We start from the raw sequence: 16,713 nt of genomic DNA, 5'->3' as shown, positions 1-16,713 counted from the left end.
TTATTGAACCAGATGGGTTTCTTACGACACTCGACACAGTTTTCATGGTCATTATACACTTTTAATTCCAGATTTTTATTGAATTTCGATTTCTCCATCTAGGAACCATTCACTGGGTCTCTGGTTTACTAGTCCAGTGACAATACCACTACGCCGACGCTTCCCCGAGTGAAGCCCAGCGCAAACTGAAGGAACAGTAACTCACCTTCCAATTAGGCATGTTACAACCTTCTGGACATAACATTAGTTCAACAACTTCAGACTGTGATCTCTCTGCTCCACCTTCACTCATTTTTATTTCTATCATTTTATTTTATCTGTTTTCCCTTACCATTGTCCCCTATCCCCCACACCACTTAAGCCATCAGTTCGTAGTTGCCCTTTGACACTCTGTTCACCTCTGTTCTGCCATTCACAGATTCTAATTTCTTCATGTGTCTCCATCAACATGCTTCTTAGCATTACTCAACGCCATTCACATTACTTTTGTATTTCTATCCACGACACCTTTGTCAATCTACACCTATCACTGGTCCCCTATCCAGCGCCACCCTCCCTCCCCTTCAACTGTATAAATCTGACCACATTTCCATTTCTCTCCAGTTTTGACAAAGAGTCATCCAGACTCGAAACGTTAGCTCACTTCATATCTCCAGAGATGCTGTCACACCTGCTCTGATTGTCAGTATTTTCTGATTTTCTTTCACATTCCAGCATCCGTGGTAAATTTGTTTTCTCTTCTATAGCCATATAAATACAGACAAATGAAGGTCCCTTACAGTCATAAACAGGACAGCGTATAATAGAGGGCACAGGGGGCAGCACATTGGTGCAGTGGTAGCACTGCTATCTCACGGCGCCGAGGTCCAAGCTTCGATCCTGGCTCTGGGTCATCGTCCATGTGGAGTTTGCACATTCTCCCTGTGTTTGTGTTTCGCCCCCCACAACCCAAAGATGTGCAGGGTAGATAGATTGGCCACGCTAAATTGCCCATTAATTGGAAAAAATGAATTGGGTACGCTAAGTAAAGAAAGAAAGAAAGAAAGAATAGGGGACCCAGAAATGGCAGAGAAACTGAATACATACTTCAGCACGGTAGCACAGTGGTTAGCACACTTGTTTCACAGCTCCAGGGTCCCAGATTCGATTCCTTGCTTGGGTCACTGTCTGTGCAGAGTCTGAACGTTCTCCGTGTGTCTACGTGGGTTTCCTCCGCGTGCTTTGGTTTTCTCCAACTGTCCAAAGATGTGCACAGTAAGAAGTCTTACAACACCAGGTTAAAGTCCAACAGGTATGTTTCAAACACTAGCTTTCGCAGCACTGCTCCTTCCTCAGGTGATGTAAGTGTTGTAAGACTTCTTCCTGTGCTCACCCCAGTCCAACGCCGGCTACTCCACATCAAAGATGTGCAGGTTAGGTGGATTGGCTAAGCTAAATTGCCCTTTGTGTCGAAAAAAATCTTAGATCGGGTTACGGTGATAGGGTGGGGTTGTGGAATAGGGAAGGAGGTGCAGGGATAGGGTGGAGCTCTGGGCTAAGTTAGGATGCTCTTTCCAAGGGCCGGTGCAAACTCGATTGGCCAGACAGCCTCCTACTACACTATGATACTTTGGTTCCAACATCACAAATTAGAACACAAATAAGATACCAGAAATGTTTGAGTTCGTGGGAATTAGTTGGAGGGCGACACTAAATATGATCAATAGAGAAATGGCGTTGGCGAAATTGATGGGATTGAAGGATGATAAATCCTTAGGGCGTGATGATCTACATCTCAAGTTACTAAAGGAGGTGGCTCCAGAAATAGTGGATGCATTGGTGGTCATCTTCTAGGATTCAATAGGCTGCAGAATAGTTCCTGCAGTTTGGAAGGCAGCTCATGTAACTCCACTATTTAAAAGGGGAGGCTGAGAAAAAGCAGGGAATATGAGAATAGTAAACCTGACGTCAGTCGTGGGGAAAATTCTAGAAACCGTTGTGAAAGATTTTACAACAGTACACTTAGAAAAGCGTGGCAGGATCGGACAGATTCGGCATAGATTTACGAAGGGGAAATCATGCTGGACAAATCTACTGGAATCCTTCGAAGATTTAGCTGGAATTGATGACGGGGAGCTGGCGGATGTGGTGGATTTTGACTTTCAGAAGGCTTTCGACAAAGTCCCGCATAACGGATTAGCGTGAAAAGTTTAAGTGCATGGATTGGGGATAGTGTATTGAGATGGATAGAACACTGGTTGGCAGACTAGACACACAGAGTAGGAATTAACAGGTATTTTTCAAATGATCAGACAGTGATTAGTGGTGTGCTGCAGGGATCGGTGCTAGGACCCCATCTATTGACAATATATTTTAATGATTTAGATGAGGGAACAAAATGTCTTATCTCCAAATTTTCAGATGACACCAAACTGGGAAGGAGGGTGAGCTGTGAGGAGGATGCAGAGATCCTTTAGTGTGATTTGGACAAGCTGAGTGAATGGGGAAATAAATATCCACTTTGGGTCAAAGACAAGAAGGTAAACAAGAATGACCATAAAGTAGGAGATGGGGACTTGCAAGGAGACCTGGATGTCGTCATACACCAGTCGCTGAAGGTGAAGCATGTATGTGCAAGAGGCGGCAAAGAAGGCAAATGATATGCTGGCCGTTATTGCCAGAGGATTCGAGTAAAGGGGCATGGGGCCCTTGCTGCAATTTTACTGGGCCTTGGTGAGATCTCACCTCGGATATTGTGTGTAGTATTGGTCTCCTCCTCTGAGGAAGGATGCTCTAGCTAAAGAGGGAGTGCAACAAATGTCTGCTGCCAGACTGAGATGGCAAGACTGACGTACGTTCGAGAGTGAATCGGTTAGGATTGTATTCTCTGGAATTCAGAAGAATAAGAGGGATCTCATAGAAATCAGTCTGAGGATATGGGGTCGCCCATTTCGGACTGAGTTGAGGAGCAATTTGTTCACCTAGAGAGTGGTGATCCTGTGGAAATAGTTACCACAGGAATAGTTGTTTCTAAACGATTGGATGGTTTCAAGAAGCAATTAGATAAAGCACTTAGGGCGAAGGGGATCAAGGGTATGAGAGAAAGGGCGTTTAAGGTATTGAGTTGGATGTTTAGCCATGGTCATAACGAATGGCGGAGCGGGCTCGAAGAGCCGAATGGGTTCGTCCTGCTATTTTTCCTGTGTTTCTATATACCGTGGGTACAAGAGCAGGTCAGAGGCTAGACATACTGCTTCGTGTGTCGCTTGAAGTTGGGAAAAATTTACTTTTTGTAACTGTCGTATGTGGCGCGTCTTGTGCCACAGGAATCATAGTTTGTCCCTGAACTTTTCAGAATGTGTATAAATGACGTAGATGTAGGGACAGGAGAAACGGTTGCGAAATTAGGTGAGGACACAAATGTAGGTGGCAACGTACATTCTGAAGATGAGGGAAGGACACTGGAAACTGGCATATATAGGTTAACTGAATGGGAGCAAATCTGACAAATATAATTTAATTTGGTCAAATGTGACATTGTCCAATTTGGCTGGAAGACTAAGAAAGAAGCTTATGATCAAAGTGGCAGAGCTCTGATGTGCAAATAGATTCCAAAATGGCTACTGCACGGGAGGAGCAGTTATTAGGAAAGCTAATAGAATGCAATCTTTCATAAGAAGCACATTGATTACAAATGAATGGCACATAAGCTTCATTTGTACACGGCATCGATGAGGCCTCATTTGGGGTTTCAAGTCCAATATTGATCTCCTTATTTTACAAATGTGTTAGAAGCAGTTCAGATAAACTTTGGTGGACAAGAACCAGGAATTAGCTAGTTGCGTTATGAGGCCATGGTGGAGTGGTTAGTTTTGTATCAACTAGAGTTCAGAAGACTAAGAGGCGACCTCATCGAAACCTTTAAGGTCGAGCGTGGTATTTACAGTGCGGGTGGATACGGGATAATTCCTCTCGTGGGAGAATCTGAAACAATCACAGTTTAAAAATAACAGTTCGCTGATTGGAAATTGATTATTTTTCTCAGAGATTCGTGGGTCTCTGCAACATTCTTCCTCACACAGCAGTGGAACAGGGCCTTTGGATATGTTTTAAGGTGGAGGTAGTTTTCCTTTGTCAAGATGGAGTGAAATGTGATCGGATGTCGGCAAGAATATGGGGTTGAACTTTCAATCAGATCAGCAATGATCTACTTGAAAGTTTGAGCAGGCTCGAATTCCCAATGGACCTGTTCTTTCTCCTAATTCGGATGAACAGTCTTTAACAGTCTTTTAACAGTCTTTCTCATGCCTGTCACAAAGAAGCAGTACGATTTTACATCGCTTTGGCATCTCATACCTTGCGTCTTCACAACCCAATTGTTCCAAGTGTCTGCTCCATTCGGTTATTATTATATATACAATACATTTACCCATGTCTTCGTGGGGATAACCCTCTTGTAGTTTAACTGACGTCCGACCGAGAGTGAATCGGTTAGGATTGTATTCTCTGGAATTCAGAAGAATAAGAGGGGTCTCATAGAAAACAGTCTGAGGATATGGGGTCGCCCATTTCGGACTGAGTTGAGGAGCAATTTGTTCACCTAGAGAGTGGTCACCTAGAGAGACCCTTGATCCCCTTCGCCCTAAGTGCTTTATTTAATTGCTTCTTGAAACCATCCAATCTTTTAGACACAACCCTCTTGTAGTTTAAACTAATCGCCTGCCTGAATGGACAGTGACCCCCCCCCCAGACCCCCGCCGTCCCCCCCACCCCTACCCCCACCTCCCGCATCTAGGAACGCACAGTGTGTCAAGAATTTATGTATACATGGGTGGGTTTTACACAATAAACTCCCTTGATAACTCCCTTGACTATAATATTCGCTTTCTCTAAATGGAAAGGCTTCCCCACTTCATTACAATACACTTACATTTGGAGACCACATTATGATCAATGTAGTTGGCAAGGGACCTCATTATCTGAAAAGCCGATCCATTTATATAGGACTCTTCGCATATCTAGGGAGAAGGGGTCGGATTTGATGAGTGGAACGTCCTACACTAAGCTGCAGCGCCCAAAAGAGACCCTCACGAAGCAATCTCTAATCTTTCCAATGGTTCATTCATCATCGGTGAGCAGGAACAGGCTGGTCCCCCATGGCCCAGATACCGCCTTATGGCTGAGGTGCTGCTCATTCTGCTTCACAAGGCAACGCTCAATTTCGTATTATCTCTGCCCATAACCTACTCTGCCGCCACCAATTGGAGCTTCACTGACTCTGACCCATCCTCTTTCTTTGCTTCTGACACCAGTGGTTTCGGCCCGGCGTTTTTCTCCCATACTGTTTCCCGATCTCCACCACCCCAGTCACCATCCCTTTATGGCTGCTGCCCTCAGTGCGCCAGAGTCCTCATTTACTACAATTGAGATTTGTCTGGGATTTTCCGGCATTTATCCCCTCTGCTTCCTGTTAGTAATTATTGTTAGCTGTTCAGTAATGCACCTCTCTTATTGTTCATATCATTCGTCTTTCACAGATTTGAAAGCTGAGTAAGTTATCTCAACCACACCGCTCCCCTCCTCCCACCACAGCTTTGTGTTTGTCCAGTCCTCAGGGCCAAACCAGGATTGAACCCTTGTTCCAGTCCAAAAACACTTGAGGTCACGATCACAGGTGCATCCCACATTAAGGTGGAATTACCGTCAGTCGCTTTCTGATTTACAGCCCAAATTCTGCCAACAATTATAAAGGGTGCTTCGCCCGCCAACTGTTTATCTGTTCACCGTTGAACAAGGAACCAACTTGCCTATATTATCATATCGCTAAAATCTCATCGTTGAGACCCTCTGTGGTGCTGACCCTAAATGCACATTCTGTTGAAGGTCTCAGATAAAAGATTCCAATCGAAACAGTATCTGTTCTTCCTTTCATCAAGAATACAATTACTTATAACACAATCGATTCTACGTTGGCAATATGGATGGATGCAGCTAGCAATCATTTCTTGTAACGGCTGGCACATGTGCGGGAGCAGGCAAACAGTCTGCAATGGCACCAGACCACCTCCCATCGCGTGTTCGCTCAACGTCTGCTGTCGCAGGTGAAACATACAGTTGTTAATGTTCTTCATATCAATCGTGAGACAAGCTTTCATTTAACTAAGTTCTCCTCCGCATCGAGGTTGACTGTGTCCTACCCTTCTCTCTGACAGTCTCTCATTTCCCTCCCTTCACCCACTCTCCCACTCTCCCTCTATTGCCGTCTCTCCCCCCCCCCCCCCCCCCAGCACCAAAACATTTACCTCTTTCTATCTCGTCTCGATCTGTCTGTTTCTCTCCCTTGTCATGCTGCCCCTTCGGTTTGTTATTTCAAAAGACATTATCATCAGTATTCAGCTGCTGGCCAGAGCTGCTGGACAATTCCTGCACCAGCCGACTCTGTGACATTTCGTCTTAATTTCCAAGATTTTTTTCTGCCATCCCTCCTTTCGTTATATTCCGCATTACCAATCTATTGATGGAAGAAATCTTCCGGTGCAATCAGCGAGCAAAAGTGGAAGGTGGGCGTATGAACTGGCTACAGGGAGGGGAGACATTTCAGGCTCCTCCCCACCATTAATATGGCATGAAATAAGACAATTATTTAATTCTTCACGAACTAACTTCTCCTCATTTTAAAATGAATTGAAGAATTTGAGTAAAGGGATATATCACCACATTTTTCAATTGCTCCCGAAACTTTGTCTGGGTAATTGCATAAAGCAGTGTTTGTACAGCAACTCAGGAGCTGCAGCATGAAGCCGATTTCCATCACGAAATAATCTAGAGATATGAACCGAAACCCAAAATAATACATCCGACTCCATATACAATATACCGTTAATACTGACCATAACAGGATGAAATTGGCCGAGATAACAAACAGTAAAATTATGGATTTTCGTCGACTCTCCATCTCTGGGTCTCTGGGAGTCTCCCCATTTCCGTGAGCCTGGAGTCTCCTGCGGGCTCTGCTGGTCACTAAAATGTGCTTGACGGTGAAAACATTGAGCAGCAGGATCAGAATAAATGGGATGCAAGGGTTTAGAAAATAGTGTAGGCACTCGAGTGTTAGAAACAATGGAGAATAGAGAACATCCAATGAGAATTCACAAAACCACGGTTCATTCGTCAGCACATACTGACCAAATAACATAAAATTCCAGAAAATGTTCTTTAAACAGCTCAGCACTGACACTGTTCCCAGAATCACCGCAGCTGTTTTCTCACGGCAATATTTACTTTTCAGCTTCAGCGAACAGATGGCCACAAATCGATCAAAGGTGAAAGTGACGGTGAACCAGACAGAACAGTCAGTGGCTGCGTAAAGCAAGACAGCGTGGATATCACATATGGCGATGGACTTCACAAAATCAAATTGTTCTTTGTAAACAATTGGAATCTGTCTCAGAATCAGGTCGAGGACAATGACCAGTAGATCCGCCATTGCCATGGCCACCAGGTAACAAGTGACACATTTGGAGAGGCCACAGTCTTTGTACTTGAGTGTCACAACAGTGATTAGGTTCACTGTAAAGAAGGGATATAATAAATTAAGTTATCGATCATGCTTGTGACAAAGTTGCACGCTTGGTCGACGAGTTAATGAGATCTGCCAGTGCACCCTATGATAAAAATGGATCTATTAAGAACCACATCGGAGCTTCCTGCTGCAGGGCAAGGAATGGGAGTTTAAATAAAATAAACTGCAATTGAGGACGAACTGCGACAACAGTGATTTTGGAGCTGGGGTTAAGAGAGCTGACAGTTTTATTAAGGAAAAGGGGGGAATCTTCCCGTTTTCCTCCTTTCCCCCTGACTGCAACAATATTTATGACCGAGTATTTTCACCCCCAGTGATACGTACACAAACGAGGCTTTCTGGTAAATGTTCATATCGAATGAATAAATGGAATCAAATATTAAACATGAAACATGAAACTTACACTCAAACAAACACACCCATACAATCGCACACACACACACACACACACACACACATAGATACATGCTGGCACACATAGACACACACACATATATACACACACATGTTCATATACATAGACACTCATGCACACGCTCATACACATTGACACGCACACACATCTACACATGCTCACAAACATAGACACACGTGCACACGCTCACACACATCAACACATACACACACGGGCAGCACGGTGGCGCAGTGGGTTAGCCCTGATGCCTCATGCGCCGAGGTGCCAGATTCGATCCCGGCTCTGGGTCACTGTTTGTGTGGAGTTTGCACATTCTCCCCGTGCTTGCGTGGGTTTCGCCCCACAACCTAAAGATGTGCAAAGGTGGATTGGCTACACTAAATTGCCCCTTAATTGGCGAAAATGAATTGGGTACTCTAAATTTATATTGAAAAAACATACATAGAACATAGAATTTACAGTGCAGAAGGAGGCCATTCGGCCCATCGAGTCTGCACCAGCTCTTGGAAAGAGCACCCTACCCAAGGTCAACACCGCCACCCTATCCCCATAACCCAGTAACCCCACCCACCACTACGGGCAATTTTGGACACTAAGGGCAATTTATCATGGCCAATCCACCTAACCTGCACATCTTTGGACAGTGGGAGGAAACCGGAGCACCCGGAGGAAACCCACGCACACACAGGGAGGATGTGCAGACTCCGCACAGACAGTGACCCAAGCCAGAATCGAACCTGGGACCCTGGCGCTGTGAAGCAATTGTGCTATCCACAAGGCTACCGTGCTGCCCCGCGCGCGCACACACATAGATACACATATGCACACTCACACATATAGACCCAAACATGGGCATACACACATCGACAAAACACACGCGCTCATACACATAGACTCTCAGGCTCACAGACGTAGACACAAATATGAACACAGACATAGACACACACACAAACACATATATATATATATATATATATATATATGTACACACACATGCTCACAGACATAGTACACGCTCACACACATAGTCACGCACATGCAAACTCACATGTATAGACCCACACATTGGCTCACTTACATAGACAAACACACGCGCTCATACACATAGACGGCAAGTTCACAGACGGAGACACACATATCAACACACACATGAATATACACAAATGCTCACAAAGATAGCCACACATACACACCAAAAAACATATACACACGCTCACACATAGACACATACTCACACGCTCGCAGACATAGACATGTACATACACAGTCACCGATAACAGTTGCGACTGGGGAGAGACATGCGGATACTTCGGACACTGCCACCAATTACATGGACATAGTCAAAACTATGGAGGGTGGAAAAGGGAGCAGAGTCACGCATGTGCTGGTATAGTCAAGTTCGGACATATTAAAGTATACAGTTCCAGGAGTGTGTGGGCTGATGCAAGGATGCAGACGGGAGATGGCCTTAACTTTGAAATAGCTGGTCTATGTGAAGAATGGAAAATATCTTACAACGTTTTTAAACAGTCTAGTTATGCGTTAGAAAGCTACCAGGGAGAAGAAGTATTTTCTTCGCAGTCATTCTTCCAATGTGTAATGCAATTACAGATGTGTGATTTACTTATTACATTTTGGGGCTGTTAATGTAGAAATACAATACCAGCAAATTGAACCGAATTTATGGAGTGTGCAAGAACAGGGTGACGTGGCATATCTGTGTACAAAGCTCCAAATGCGACAGAACAGGTAAAACGCAAAAATAACCTAAAGTAATAGGACAATTTATAAATAGAGACACAGAGTCGCAATTAGAGAAAGTTGTGTTGTCTCTCTATCGATATCTATTTTGATTCCAGGTTAGTATTGTATGCAATGTTGCGCTCAGTGGTTAAGTAAAGTAATTGACGGCTTTGTGCAGGGTAAAGGAGAGGTTTACTAACATTGTTCCAGAGAGGAAAGGTTTTTCTCGATAGAGAAGATTGCGAGCAGGTTTGAAATGCGTTTTGCATTTTGAAGTACGTAGTTATTTGAAATGCAGAGAACCAGTTTCTGATGGCTAAGAGGTTGATAACCAAATTAGGCTGATTTAAAGTGTTTGGTTCAGTAAGTAGGGGTACACGAGAAAAATAGCATTTCATTTAATTTTACACAGCGGGAGATTTCCTTAAAGATTATAAGCTCATCAGAAGTTTATTATTATGTGGAGAAGAAAATGCAGCAATCAGGGATGGTAGCTATCGGATGGGCCTAATTTAAATGTGCGAGACAGCCAACTCAGTCTCGCTGTGCCGACGGGAGTCCCAATGCTGTGTTATATTTGATGATGTGATGATTGATCATTCCTGGACTAAAAGTCTATTCTATTTGATGATGCTCTGCTCGATCCTACCTGGACAGATGATCTGTTCCATTTGAATAGTCTGTGCTGGATCCTAACTGGACTGGTGGTCTGTTCTATTTGATAATGCTATGCTCGATCCTACCTGCAATGGGCTTTGTTCTATTTGATGATTTGTGCTCGACACTAACCGGGCTGATGCTCTCTTCTATTTGATGATTCTATGCTCGATCCTACCTGGGCCGATGCATTGTTCTATTTGATGATGCCACGCTCGATTGTACCTGGAATGGGCTCCGTTCTATTTGGTGACGCTATGCTCGACCCTACCTGGACTGATAATTTGTTCTATTTGATGATGCTATACGTGATACTGCCTGGACCAATACTCTGTCCTATCCGATGATGCTCTGCTATATCCTACCTGCACTAATGCTCTGTTCTGTTTGCTGTTGCTGTGCTCGACTCCACTGGACCAATGCTCTGTTCTATTTGATGATGCTATGCTCACTCCTACCTAGGTCGATGATCGGTTCTATTTGACGATGCTATGTTCGATTCTACCTCATTGTTGTCCTGTTCTATCTGATGATGCTGTTTTTCTGGATCTTACCTGGACCGATGCTCTGTTCTACATGATGATGCTATGCTTGACCCTACCTGAACTGGTGTTCTATTCCATTTGATGATGCAATGTTTAGTTCTACCTGGAATGACACGCTGTTTTATTTGATTGTCGAAGGCTTGCTTCTACCTAACAAAGAGAAAATGCTGGAAACTCTCAGCAGATCTGGCAGAAACAGTAGGGAGAGAAAAGTGTTAACGTTTCGAGTCAAAGCGCTTACCTAGGAGATTTTACCGAGGAGCTTTAAATTGCTTCTACCTAGACTGATACTCTGTTCCATTTGATTATGCTATTCTCCATCCACCCTGGAATGACATCCTCTTGTACTTGATGATTCCATGCCTCATTCTATCTGGGCCAATGCTCGGTTCCATTCGATGACGGTCAGCTTGATCCTACCTGGACAGATAATGTGTTCTATTTGATAATGCTATATTCGTTCCTGTCTGGACAGATAATGTGTTCTATTTGATAATGCTATGTTCATTGCTATCTGGACAGATAATGCGTTCTGTTTGATAATGCTAAGATCATTCCTATCTGGCCCGACGATCTGTTCTGTTTGATGATGCTATGCTAGATCCAACTGAACCTATGCTCCGTACTATTTGAAGATGCTATGCGTGATTCTAACCGGAACTGATTTCAGTTCGATTTGATCACACTGTCTCGCTCCCACCTGGGCTCATGTCCTGTCTATTTGATAATGCCATGCTTGATCCCACCTGGACCAATGGTCTGTTTTATTTGATGAAGCTATTCTTGACCCTCCCTCGAGTTTCTGTTATATTTGATTATGCTAAGCTTGATCCTACCTGGACAGATGCCATGTGCTATTTTACGATGCTATGCTTGATCCCATCCGGGCTGATGATTTGTTCTATTTTACGTTGCTCTTATTGATTTTACCTGAAATTCTTATGCTATCTGTTCTTTCTCAATGTGCTTGAACCAAGTTAAAGGCAACAGACAATTGTATAAATTGAAACACAGGCAACAATCTAGGTAGTCATTTGGCTTATCACGCATACAATTAAATTAGGACTTTTGAAAACTGCAATAACCTTCTCACCAATTTCCTACCATTTGATTATCTCACAGAGCAGTGAGTGAGATTAGGGTGGATTTCACGACAACCAATTGGTGCCAATTGCGATTTAGACGCTGCCGCGCACATGTAAGAGGCATATCCTTTTTGACCAGCAGCCAGTGAGACGCCAGTCAACAGCTACCGCATAAATGCGACATTGAAAGGCCAATTTAAGTGAATTACATCCTTTTCATTGGAAGTAATTGCTATGTACGTAGCTGTTGACAGTATAATATTGTTCATTGAAAGCTGGCCCATGAAGGGCATTTCCAATCATATACTTTCTCATTGGTTGTTGCTGTGTCCCTTGCTCAAATCCAAGGTTCTGTCCAACTTGCTGGAACAATGTGTTCCTGTTTATCCGAAAGCGAAGATGGCTTTTTGAAAAAAGGTAATCATGTTTCTTCCACACACATCTGCCAGTCACCAAAGGGGAACATCCCAGTTGCTGAAGTCATTGGAACATAAGATCCTGACGAATATTGGCATGGTGCCTGTGGAGAGGCTGTGACTTCCTGTGGGAAAATCTAGAATCTGGGGGTCATTGTTTTAAAATTGGTTGGCAATGTAAGAGAGACATGATAATTATTTTTTCACTCAGAGGGCGATTAATGATTGGAACTCTCTTCCAGAAAAGTTGGTGGAAGCACTGCCTTTGAATATTGTCAGGCCGAGGTAGATAGGTTCATAGTACATCAACTTTCTGGGTTATCGCTGGTAGGCAGGGTACAGATTGTTGAATACCACGAGATCAGACATTATCTTTTTTTTAATAACTTTAGAGCATCCAATTATCCTTTTTTTTCCAATTGAGGGGCAATACAGCGTGGCCAATCCACCCAACGAGCAAATCTTTGGGGTGTGGGGGGGGGGGTGAAATTCACGCAGACACGGAGAGAATGTAAACTCCTCACGGACAGCGACCCAGGGCCGCGATTCGAACGCGCTCCTTCAGCGCCGTAGTCCCAGTGCTGTTCACTGTGCCACGTGCCACGTGCCGCCCCAGACATAAGCTTCTTAAATGGTTGACCAGGCTAGAACGAGCAAACGGCCTTACCTGTCCCTTGTTCATATGTTTCAAACTCCTCACTAATAACACAGATCCTCTGAAAACCATGACGGCGACCTTAATAGAGTCCTCGTCAGACGAGTTTGCACATTGGACAGTCCTATGCTTAACCCCAAAATGCCACAAAACAAGCCAGGAAATCATGACGTATTTGGGCCGTAAGAACATTGACGACTTGGGATGTGACTTGCCACCCTGTTTCTCGCCATGTGATACAGACCCAACCCAGGCTGCGTCATGATAACCTTTGTCACATATAGTGCACACACAGAGCAGCAAATCAAGCGCTCACTTAAATGCATCCCCTGAGGATCATTAATGGAATTTTATCTTGATCACTGTGCCGATTGTATCAGAGGATAGCAGACTAAGAAAGTAACCAGGAGTACAAGTAGCAGACCCAAAAGCCGGTGGAAGGACGCCAAACCTCTATGATTATCGACCTGCAGTCGAGAAATCACGTGCATATCAATTTAGAAGGACGCAGTGGTCCTGGCAATATCTCGGAACTATTAACCCAGGAAAATTGCTGATGATTTGGCACGTTGCTTCAAATGTCTACATGGCATCTGATGGAATGTGTATTCGATGCTTAATCTGGCATTGAAGGCTAGTCTCAGCGATTGTGACCATGTAACTGTCTTCGACTGGCTTAAAAACACAATCTGCTTCACTGAGTTTGGTAGATCAGGAAATATACCACTAAAGCCTGTTCTGTGGCTGCAAATCAAGATGAATGAAATATACTTTTAGGTTCCACCATCAACTGCCCAGCAAACAACTCAGTTCAGACAGAATGAGGAATGGACTGCGCCTGCCAAAACCCCCTACATCCCATAAAACAATACAGTTAAAAGAAAGTCTTCCACAGAATTTGTGGCGAATAGGGAGCCTCGCCTTTCAGTTGAATATGATTGTAATGCTGCTGATAAGTTGTTAACGGGGGCTAACTGCTGAAATTGGATGTTGGGTATTGGGACCTACATCCCCGACGGGAAAGATAATGTCTAACGCCAATGAAATGTGGCACTTGTCCAGGTACGATATCACAGGGAGCTTTTTGGAAAAAAGTTACTCAGAACGTGAATGCTCTTAACGACCTCAACACATGACAGAGTGTGTTACTCTCACAGGTCCATCGTTTTTGCACCAGCTCTCGGACTGCAATCACGGCTCAGGCAAAATAAGGGGAAGACGCGTTCGATTATGTTTCTTCACCAGCACCTCCTTCACAAAGCACAGCCCAGAGACTCAGATTCCAATGGGCATTGGGGTACAAAGAGAGTGGGAACCGCAGAGTGATGAACATCGTGCCAATGTGCAGGAGGAAAAAAAAATTGCAGAGTTCCCTCCGAGAATGAGGCGGCCAGTCACAGTAATATTTGGCTGAAATGTTGGTCAGAACATTTGCAGTTTGATCATCAGCATTCAGACCTACATTGGAACAGTCGTCTATTGGCTGAGTTACCTGAGGTATTTTGAGACAGCGCACTGAGAATAGAGAAGACTAGGTCCATTTGATGTTGACCGTATCTCAAGTGGAAGAGTGGATGGCGAGATGCCATAGCAAACCCGCTGCTGAGACAAGGTGGTTACCTAAACAATGGCAGCAGACACGCTGAAGTAATGTTGAAAAGCACGACAGCCTGCCAGGTAACAAATCTGTGGCTGGAGGTGTGCGCAACCGTGGTCCGGCATCGACCCTGCTTATGATCAACATTCTAAGCGCAGAGTAATCTGAAAAGCAGCTTGAACAATCCATGAATTTTGAGGTAATGCCACCCTATTATGATCATTCGCAACCCCGCTCCCCAGCACCCCTCCCCCACTTCCACTTAGTCTCAGCTGGAAGTACCAACTTACAGCTAGGAATAAGTCAGGGCATCTTTCCTGTAGAGATGCAAACATTTCAGTGTCTGGAAGGGTTCAAATTGGTTCCTGCACGACGTGGCTTTTCAGTATGAACCTCACAGCCACAGCACAACGCGTTGAATAATCTTCCTCCACCTCAGATTAAAAAGGCTCGCAAACTGGAGTGTCCTCCAGTGGACTGAATATTGCTGTTTGCAGTACCCATTGCGTCACAGTGCTGTTTAGACACAATTATGTGAGGACCCGATATGAATTTAACATCTGTCTGGTGAAATCAAAATTTTACGTTTAAGATTTAAAAAGCCATTCCAAAGTTGACTGATGGATAAGTCATTTTCAGCATTCCATTCCAACATTTACCTCACACCTTCCCAATACTGCCTTCATGTGAAGCGATGCTGCAGGAACAGTACAGTGCCCGATATTTTTCTCCGGAGAACTCCAAACACAAGACAGAGGATGTCACAATTCAGACATTGTTCGATCGGTTTAAAAGGCAGGACGCTGAAACATTCAGAATGTACCTCTCAGGAGCATCTCAGGGTAAAGGCGGACAATATATTTTCACAGCATGGTGCGATACACAGGCCACAATCGAAGTGACCAACGAACCATAGGTGGATCCGGAGTTTCAGAGCTCCAATCCAATCGGTGTTGAGTAGAAAATTAAATGGGTTGTGCAGGGGCGTGGGTGAACAATTTAAATCTAAAAGAAAATAACAACGATGTTGAACCACAGAGGGTTGTGTAATCACGGGGAACCAAAATGGAGCGATTTGATGACAGGAGTGAACGTTCTGAATTTAAGGCATTGCTTGAACTGCTGGCAATGCAGGTCAGCGAGGAAAATGATGTGTGAACTGGTTAACCAGAGCCCAGTTCGGACTGACTTTTGATTCTGCAGCTTCGTCACCAGGATGGTGGTCAGCAGACCATTGGTGTTCGAGGTGGTGGGAGGAATGATTCAATCCTTTACCAATCTTTTTCCAAAACGGAAACAGAAAGGAGAGCGATACAATCACACGTGGAATACAGACATGACAGCTCGACATGTCACCTTACCACTAATCGAACTTGGACCAAAGCGGGAGAAAATGGATGATCAAAACAATAATACACTGAGCACTGCATTCGAGTGTTCATTTCCGGATACAGGGACTTAGCTTGTGCACTATAAAAAAAGGACACATTAAATGCACTGGGCAGTAATACCGATAAACACCGTTTGGCAATATAACAGCTGGATAAAAGACTTACCAGGGACACCAACGATAGCCAGGATGGGATAATAAAAACATTGAATAATAAAAAGTTTATATTCGATCCGCTCAGCCTGTGTTGTCCACCAGTTGGGTAAAGAAAGCAAGTGCAAAATATTGGATAAGTCCCTGTCTATTGTTGTAACATTCCACTCTATTGTTCCCATTATATGAACCACTGGTATAACATTTCAATCTATTTTTCTCAGGCTCTCTCCTCTCTGTTTCCGTGGCGCTGCAAATCCTTTTATCGTGGTAGGTGCTGCCAACTCTATATGATGAGATATTGAAAGGAACCCCTTATAAAGAGAAGCAGAAAGTCCTCCAGAGAATCACATTAATTCCCGTCACGAAACAAACATGTTCAGTTAACCCCTTCAATCCAATATTTCTAATGTCTCAATAAAGTGGATCATTTTCCAGGTGTGGATAGGATATTTGAGGGCCAGCAGAGACAGTAATGATTAAATTGGTGAAGGCA

General features: G+C 44.0%; 1 protein-coding gene across 1 annotated transcript in view; it reads left to right on the top strand.

Annotated features, from left to right (window-relative positions):
• LOC140410933 (rho GTPase-activating protein 4-like) overlaps positions 1-16,136 on the top strand; it is a 206,250-nt gene extending 190,114 nt beyond the window's left edge. The window contains exons 8-10 of the mRNA XM_072499781.1: positions 5,517-5,529; positions 9,588-9,725; positions 15,878-16,136. Coding sequence (XP_072355882.1) covers positions 5,517-5,529; positions 9,588-9,725; positions 15,878-16,136 — 410 coding nt within the window. The remainder of the gene's footprint in view (positions 1-5,516; positions 5,530-9,587; positions 9,726-15,877) is intronic.
• The last annotated feature ends 577 nt before the right edge of the window (positions 16,137-16,713 follow it).

This window comes from Scyliorhinus torazame, chromosome 4 (genome assembly GCF_047496885.1).
Source record: "Scyliorhinus torazame isolate Kashiwa2021f chromosome 4, sScyTor2.1, whole genome shotgun sequence".
Lineage (NCBI taxonomy): Eukaryota > Metazoa > Chordata > Chondrichthyes > Carcharhiniformes > Scyliorhinidae > Scyliorhinus > Scyliorhinus torazame.
Note: the sequence above shows the minus strand (reverse complement) of the source record. Positions and strands in the feature narration are given on the sequence as shown.